This window comes from Pleurodeles waltl, chromosome 7, assembly GCF_031143425.1.
Source record: "Pleurodeles waltl isolate 20211129_DDA chromosome 7, aPleWal1.hap1.20221129, whole genome shotgun sequence".
Taxonomy (NCBI): domain Eukaryota; kingdom Metazoa; phylum Chordata; class Amphibia; order Caudata; family Salamandridae; genus Pleurodeles; species Pleurodeles waltl.
Window position 1 is genome coordinate 24,662,651 of NC_090446.1, and position 8,540 is coordinate 24,671,190.

The following is an 8,540-nucleotide window of genomic DNA, read 5'->3' on the forward strand; positions in this document are numbered from 1 at the left end:
AAATAATTAATGAACGATTGTTTGGCTTACCACTGCTTCCTGTTAGTAACCCAAAAGCATTGACACCACCTCAGTTATGTTTTGGGTGGGGTTCTGCTGGGCTACAATAATCTGTTTTTCACATTCAGCGCTGGTGCATTGAACTCTTGCCACCTGTGGATGTGAAAACAAACCTTATAGAGCTGAGGAAAAGACTTAGTTCATGCAGATGTAACTGGAGACAGAGATAAAAGGTAGAAGGAGAAATGTGTGAAGTAAAAAGAAGAAGATAAGTGACCCATGTCGAAAACAGAAAGACAGGTGAGGCTTATGTAGAGGTAGAGAGTTGATAACGAAAATGAGGAACAGTTGGTGAGGTCAACAAATCTATAAAGAAAGAGGTTGAGAGAGGTAGTTGAAGTAGAGGTGGGAAGTTGAAATGGAGAAAGAGTTATGGGGAGAGATATGTGTTTGTGAGTGTGAGAGAGACACTGTGAGAGGAAGAAGCAAATGAGTTTATGATAGAGAAAAAGAGACAAAGAAATACAGGTAGTCAAACATGTGTATGGTATTTAGAGAGGTGAAGTAAAGGAAACAGAGGTAGAATTGGAGATAGAGAGATTTAGAGGTGAGGCAATGAACAACTGGTGAGATAAAATGAGAGGTTAGATTGTGAGATAGGGCTATTTAGAGAGATGAGTTAGAGAGGGAGATTTGACGTAGAGAGAAAAATGAGATGTGAGGTAAGGCAGAGTGGTGAGGTAGATACATGGTTGAGATAGAGATAGACAGAGAGAGAGAGATGGAAATGAGGTCATGTGAAAAAGTGAAGTTGCTGGATGAGAGATACTGGGAAGTCAGGCAGAAAATGTGCTGTGTGACAGAACAAAGGGATGAGGTAAAGAGAGTTAAGGTAGAGAGAAATGATCAAGAGTGACAGATTTAGATGTCAACACAAAGAAATCAGAGAGAGGAGCAAGGTCATGAGAAAGAGGTACAGATGATGTTGATATTTTTGTGTAGTGAGAGAGAGGTGAGGTAGACAAAGGTGAGATTGAGAGAGCTAGGATTGAGGAAGGGTTTAAGAAGCAGTGCTAAGGGAAATGAGGTAATGTGAAGTAAGGTGAGAGAAATGTTATGGAAAGCCTGAGAAAAGCCACCAACTGCAGTAGAGTCTGAGGGCTAAGGCTGAGCAGCCAACAAAGAAAGAGATTTACTTTTTAGTTTACCATGGAGCAGAGGTGTGTGCACGCTGTCTAGCTTAGGATTGGGAATGGAAGTATACCCTTAAGATATTTCTCCATCTTAGCACCTGCTTCAATTAACCTATAGCTCAGTCTGGCCATCTTTTTAGATTATACAGTGCTTCAAAATAAAAAATTAAAAACTATGGGTGCCTGGTCTAATCCACCCAAGTCATGCTCCCGCTGAAATAAAAAAAAAAACAGGATTTTAAGAGCAACATTGTAATGGCAGGAATTTTGTCTGTCCGCTATCTGACTTGGGGGCCTCTTGGAAGTTGGGGACCCCAGACAATTTACTATTCTGCCCATGCCGTAAAACATCTCTGAGTCTGGTGAGTTGGGAACATTAACACTCTCACTGATTGATATTGCATGTTTGTCTCTGCTTCTGCAAAGGACTGGACAAGGATGAAGGAAAGGCCTGGGCACATGATGTTCATTTATTCAGTTAGTGGATTTTGAAGCTAGATCATTTGATAACAATCTTTAAATAGTGACGTTTTTTAAGGTCGCCCAATCTGTATATGACTGTTGATTACCTTTAACTAACTTTACAGTTATATTCTGCAATCTTGGCTATTGTAACTAACCATAAAACTACACTACCATGATTTTTGCTTCCAAGATGTATCACAAATTTCCAATTTCAATTAGAAATGCCAAAGAAGGAAAGAACACACTGACACCAAAGCCAGAGATAGTATAAGTGGAAAGAAATCAGCACGTTAATCTGTTATAGGATTGTATTACCGAGCCTTTGAAGCAAAACACGCAAGTGAGAGGTCACATGGTGCAATTTGCAACCACTGTATCTGATGTAAAGGTTATGCACACATACACTAGACAATCAGCCACAAACTACTTTTTGTTTAGATTTGATCAAAGGGAATATACACATCATCAATGGCTGGACTTTGTCCTAATCGGTTGTCTTCACACTGCCCCTTGAGAGATATAAATGGTGAATTCTCTGTTCCTAGTCACTAGTGAAAGCTGTTTAGGTCCTCTCAGTCCTTACTGCAGCTACTAAGACTGTCTACGGAGCTGTCCCATCATGAGGATTCTGCTCATGTCTGCTCTGTTGGCCCTCGCAGTCGCAGATGTAACAAACTCTGGTAAGTCTTTGACTCTGAGACCATAAAGCAGGAAGCTTTGTGCCTCTACAGGACAAGCCAACAGACAGGCTTTAAAGGCAGAGCTCATCTCCAAGGCTTTTGTGATATTGGGATCACTGTGTGGAGCACCAATGCTTTTGATCTGAATCTTAACATGTCTGGATCATGGCACCGCTAAAGCAGGAGACAGGGCAGTGGCAGAAGATCTACATATCAGGAGACAAGTGTCTTACTTTTGGGTAAGAGTGTCCAGCACTCCTGAAAGGAAAATGATGGTTTATTTTTTTACCACTTTCAACTTGATGTCTTGCAAACAGAAGAAATCTTCAGTACATAACAGTGATAAGAGAGGACACATGAATCTAGAACATCACAGGATCTAACAATTCATGGTGAGGTATATTTATGTAGGAGTTGCATCACCTTTGCTCTACGCATCTATGCAATGGGTGCAAGAGAGCTACAAACCGTAAGTTTGATTTATCCAGCCACACAGGGCCACCTTGTATAACACAATTCAGTGTAAATTGCTGCATTATTATGCACCAGGGAGTCTTTCCATTGCTGGAGCATTGGTGTTCCCAAGCATCCATCCATGGATTTTAATGCATTCTTAGATTTACCATCAGTGGTTAACCCGGAAATGAATCAAATTGCTGCACCTCCCCAGGTGAGGCATAATGTAGGAGAACTAAATTTATTTCTCATAATGTATTCCTCTTTCTATGTGTGTTGCCCCATGGGATTGCCCCTTCATACACAAAAACAATCCTGCATACAATGCAGGCACCCTCACACCATAGTGCAAGGGTGCCTGCATTGGTGCTAGGCAGCAGATTGTGCGTCAGTTGTAGGAAATAACAGGAATGTGCTGTATAATGTTAAGTATAGAGCATGCCTGCCCTTTCTCTATCACGCAGTGCAGCGCAACAAGGTGACTTGCTGTGCTGTGTGATAATTTCATAAATATGCCCCTTTACTTCTTTGCCCACCTCTAGTACTGCACATCACTAGCTAGCAGTAATTGTCTAGAAACATAAAGAGTCCAGGTGTAATCTGCATAGTGGTCAGGGAGTTTTTGCATCAGGAATCATGTCTGAATGACATTTAACCTCAATCCAAATAAAAGGTAGGATTCACAAATATTCAGTGGCATGAGTGTTTAACAGTGCACTCTAAGATTCTTCATGGTCTCATGGCCCATACATTCTTCACACCTCTCTCCTTAGCTTTGACTTCCCTTACCAAGGCCATGAGAATAGACCTTCCTCGGACTGATAGTTAAGTTTATCTTGGATTTTGAAGATTCATCCATTCAAAATTTGTAAGTATCATCCTAACAAGAGCATCAGAGAAGCACACTCTGCTAAGCCGTTTTTAATGGCCACAGGTTCTAGTCCTCCCTCTATCTCATAAAACATATGTGGTCTTGAGAACCTTCATATTTACTCAGGTTGTATTTAGGAAAACGTAGGCATGACTTTAAGCAGGAAATTTGTATAAATTAAAAATGTGGGCAAGGTTTCTGTAACATGAACTTATTTTCTTTACCTATTCTGTATACAGACCGATCTCAGAATGAGGGTGCTCAGAAGCCAGGGATGTGCTTTGAAGAATTTTTAAAAAAACACCATGATGAGTTTAAGAAGATGGAAGCTAAATCAACCAAAGAGACATCCAATCTACTGTTGCATCAAAATGATCATACACAGCAGAATACAGATGGGCCCTACCCTAACGGCGATGGACCTTCTTCTTGGAGCAGCAAACCTCGCCCAGATTTCTCCAAGTTCAAGGGCTGTTCCGTAGACTGGGATTGTGATGATGCAGATAAATGCTGCCATACAATGTCTGGCATGAAGTGCACCAGGCCCATGTTCGGTACGTATCCATGGTTTCTCACCCATTCCTTGTCTGAGGGTTCTCTAAAGTATTTGTTGCTCCTACAACTGGATATGGGTTTAGCTGTACCTAGTGGTATGACAGATGAAATTGCAATGGGAGTTTGCTTCTCTCTTGTTTAGGAGTTTGTTCTGATTAAATGGGGGGTGAGGGACTAATAGGGGCTGAAAATTAGTAATTTTTCAAATCCCAAGAAGATTTGTACTTTTCACTTTTAATTTACACAGGTTTGCCTTGGCAATGCAAAAACTAGTAACAGGAATCAAGTCACCATTCGTACCAAACCCACTCCTTATATCTATTTTGCATGTTTTTGTTTAATATAATTAACTAAGGAGTGTTAATTGTTCCGATTTCAACAGCAAGATGAGCTTTGGCTCAAGAAATTCATAAATCAGGTAAAAACAACTTTTGTCAACTAAAGTCCCCTACTCACTAATAGGGTTTGAAAAAGTCATTTCAGGAATTAGTAGTCTCCCCAAAAAAGAAACAAGTGACAGGAGGCATGCTCGCTGCTCATCACTAAAAGGTTTGCACATACGCTGCACATTGAGGTCTGTAGAACAAAAAGAGCTCTCTCCTCAATCTTTAAAAGATGACTACAAAAGCAGAAGTTCATATGCACAAATGTGGATACATGTTGTATGAATGAACTTCAAGAAGGCATTCTAGTACTGATATATTTTAATTCATATCCATTGTACATATTGTGAACATACCTGAGAAATCTCAAAAGGTTTATAAATTGGAAGTTAGAAAAGTACCTACTTAGAAAACATATGTGTAATAGATGCGCCTTATCATGAAATGGCTCTAAACTAGGCGTGCCCAGTGCGGGATCAGGGTGATGGAGCCATGGCAGAGTTATAGGTAAATCTCTTAAATTAATGGTGCTCCAATGGCTCAACATAGAGCTCATTCACATAAACAGTCCTTAGCTTGAACATCTCAGAAGGACCTTGACCTGGATCCAGAAGTGAATCTCTGTAGTTTAATCCCACACTGAACTATATGAGTGCATGGTGGTGATGATCGCGCTGTACTATGACAACAATGTGCTTTTTCCAATCATGTTTGACTGCCAGAGTAAAATTAAATGTAAAGAGGCACAAGAGAGCATCATTTGGTAACCCAATATGTGAGAAAAAGGCAGGTACAGACTTTTATCCAAGGGCCAAAAGTAATGCAAACTGTCAATGCAGGTTCATAAAGAGGAACCTGGCTCTTCTACATTGGATCATTGTATATTTATTTAGTGCATGGTGTAGGTAGGAGGGGGGGGCAGGGAAGTACTTTATTTATGTCAGAAGTTATTTAGATATATGCAGGCTACAGGAACAAATGGGAGGCGCCTACATAATTTCCACATTCAAATTCTGTTTGGTCATTGCTGCTCGCACAACAAGATGATGAAGAAAAGGAAAGAAGGATCAGGTTTCTTTGGAGGGCAAACAAATTAAGGGACTTCTTCAGGGCCTTCCAGTGTTTTCTGTGTGTTTGGCTAACATAAGAGGCCATACTTGTATGGGACCAAGAACACACAACAATGAAGCTTGGCCTCGTTGCTCTTCTGTTTGCTTCTCTTATAAATTCAGTTCGTTTTCTTTCTCATATAGCTTATGTAACTGTGTTTTAAACATAAGGAAGATTTAAATAGGCCCTTGATTTACAGAAAATGTAGTAGGATCATCACACTGCTCATTTTGGCAGGTCCAATAACTGTGTCTTGTTTGCTCAATTACTAAGAACATTATATGTTAATACCTGCTGCCAGGGAAAGATGTTTGCAGTATGCCATATGAAGCTATGATTGAAGAAGAGTTGTGCAGCTCTGTGCCACCTTAAAGCAACCACTAGAAGTTGAAGGTGAACAAAACATATTCACCATCACTTCATACAGGTCTCCCAAGGCAGAAAAGGAGTAGCCATTGACAAAATTAGTGTATAGGAATTTCATCACTTTGGGGCTGAGACACACTCTAATAGTGCTTGTTTTAAAGACCAGCCTTGCCATTAAAAGTGAGTCACACCAGTCCTTTAATAAACCTTTATTTGCATGTTTGTGTTTTTTAGAGGGCCATCATAAAGGAGCAAATCCAGAAGACCATGCTCCAGCTGAGTTTGGGTCAAGACACAAAAGGGATGCCAGTGATGAAGATGAAGATGAGTTCTGGCTTCAATCGGAGGCCCCCAATGAAATGGTGAATGGAAATGAGGATGAAGAAGTACAGGAAAAAGGAAGAATAAAGAGGAGCAAAAAGGGAAATGGGCATGGAAAGGGGACAAAGGAGGGTGGCGGAAAAAGTAGTGATTCAGGAAAGCAAAAAGGGAAAGGGAAGGGGAAAGGAAAAGGAAAAGGTAAAGATAGTGATAAGGGAGCTAAGCGGGGATAGAAAGGGAATTAAAGAGTGAGATTGTTTGGAGAGAAAGTGAGTGTAATGGAAAATGGCAATGGCAAGGATAGAGCCCATACAGAGGTTCAATAGAAAAACTATAGCATGAGTAGTTACACAATTGCATTGCTACTGTTGCTTTGAATTAATTGCTCTTGTTATTGCTTTCAATGTTTGAAGGCCAATCAGTTATTTTCACTGTCACAATTATAAGTAGAATAAAAATGCATTTGAAAACTATGCATGCAGAATCCAAGATGCTTTTATTGGTCTACTACTATCTTGAAGAGTGCCCTTATATTTCTGTCATATTTCAAGAACAGCAAAGATTTGTACCAAATACACAGATCAAAAGGGTCTGATTTTAAATTGGGTAGTAACTGAAAATCCATTGTTTTTTTAAAAGGCTAAATACTAAAGTACATGTTCCGCGACATTTCCTGCTCAATACTTTTTTTTGGTAGAATGAAGTCCACCAGTAGACTCCCATCTAGATTTACCAGCTTCCCGTAAAATTCCAGCATGCTCTTTTATCAGCCAGCATTCAATCAGATCCTAAGACCATCACTTCAACACGGGAAGAACCACAATCTCTGTCCATGCACTATACCTGCCTTCAACCATCCATTCCACTGACATGGCTACTGGTAGTATTTTTCCACACTTCCTTGGGTGGTGGGATCCTGGTGAATAAATGACGGTTTGTGTGGAGATCAGCAGGAAGTGTCCTTACTTCTACACTGATGTCACTGTCCCTCCAAAAGAACCTGCACCCTAGGGCCCTGCTGAATGCCTGGAAACTGAGATTCTTCCTGTACTTCTCATAATTTGTGGTAGTGCAGGGATGTGGAGAATTGGGTGGGATACTGAAAGTTGACTGACCCCAGATGGCCAATACTGTACCACCTCTCTTATATATTGGGTGTCTTTTCCACAGGCAGGTTCAGGGTAGTGATAGCATACCTAGCTGGGTGTTATACTTGCCTTTGACCTCTTTCTCTAATTGGTGGCTGGAAAATTAATTACATTACCTTGGTGATTCTGACACCCTAATTCTTACATTTTGAGTGGTTTTTTTGGACTACGTGCATGAAAGATGTACCACAATGTACTTTGCAATTTCTTTTCTCTCACCATGCCTTGTAATTACTGGCCTTGAGGCAGATGGTGGTTTGTTGGCAGAGGGAATCTAATATCTCCCTTTTGCCACAGTGAATGGAAAGGACAGGGGACCTCCTCATGAGTTACTCATAGCGGTATCCCCTTGGGAACATGCTACTCTAGGCATCAACACATTTTGTGCTGTCTCCTGGCCCAGAATTATTCCATCCTCAAACTTCCAACCCTTAAATTCCAACTTGTGGACATTGAACTTGGAGATTCCTGAATAGCTGTGGGCTTGTGGGCAGCTGCTGCAGCTGGTCCCTGTCTGCTCTTATTCTGAAACAGAAAAAGCTCACCCCATCTGAATTTAAAGAAAGTGTGTCCTCTCAGTACACTGCATCCCATCCTGACTGGGCAAAGACAAAAAAGCCTATCAACATTTACCATGTGATCTTAGCAACTGGACCTCGCATCACAGCATTTGCATGCTATTCTCCAATCCTGGGGAAATAACTTGACTTTTTATCTCAGGTAAGAACTACCCCTTATTGTAAATTCCAGCCCTGCTCTTCCACCACTGAGTTAACAAGGAACTTGTAATGTGGATTTTGACCCCTTCGCTGCCAGGCCTTTTCCCCCTCCTGTGCCAAGCCTTTTTTTGGCTATTTGGGGCAGTTTGCGCTTAGGCCCTCATAACTTTTTGTTCACATAAGCTACCCATGCCAAATTTGCGTCCTTTTTTTCCAGCATCCTAGGGACTCTAGAAGTACCCAGACTTTGTGGGCTCCCCTGAAGGAGACCAA

At 40.9% G+C, this 8,540-nt stretch overlaps 1 protein-coding gene across 1 annotated transcript; it reads left to right on the forward strand.

Moving 5' to 3' along the window:
• The first annotated feature begins 2,188 nt into the window (after positions 1-2,188).
• Positions 2,189-6,873, forward strand: LOC138247148 (uncharacterized). The gene is made up of 3 exons (XM_069201888.1): positions 2,189-2,338; positions 3,905-4,219; positions 6,314-6,873. The coding sequence occupies exons 1-3, from the start codon at positions 2,278-2,280 to the stop codon at positions 6,631-6,633; spliced, it is 696 nt and encodes a 231-aa protein (XP_069057989.1). The 5' UTR covers positions 2,189-2,277; the 3' UTR covers positions 6,634-6,873.
• The last annotated feature ends 1,667 nt before the right edge of the window (positions 6,874-8,540 follow it).

Excerpts from the sequence above, each read along its gene's own strand:
- LOC138247148 (XM_069201888.1), top strand. The coding sequence starts at position 2,278 with ATGAGGATTCTGCTCATGTCTGCTCTGTTGGCCCTCGCAGTCGCAGAT. Across the intron at positions 2,339-3,904 it reads CGCAGATGTAACAAACTCTG|ACCGATCTCAGAATGAGGGT; the intron begins GTAAGTCTTTGA and ends TTCTGTATACAG. Across the intron at positions 4,220-6,313 it reads GTGCACCAGGCCCATGTTCG|AGGGCCATCATAAAGGAGCA; the intron begins GTACGTATCCAT and ends TGTGTTTTTTAG.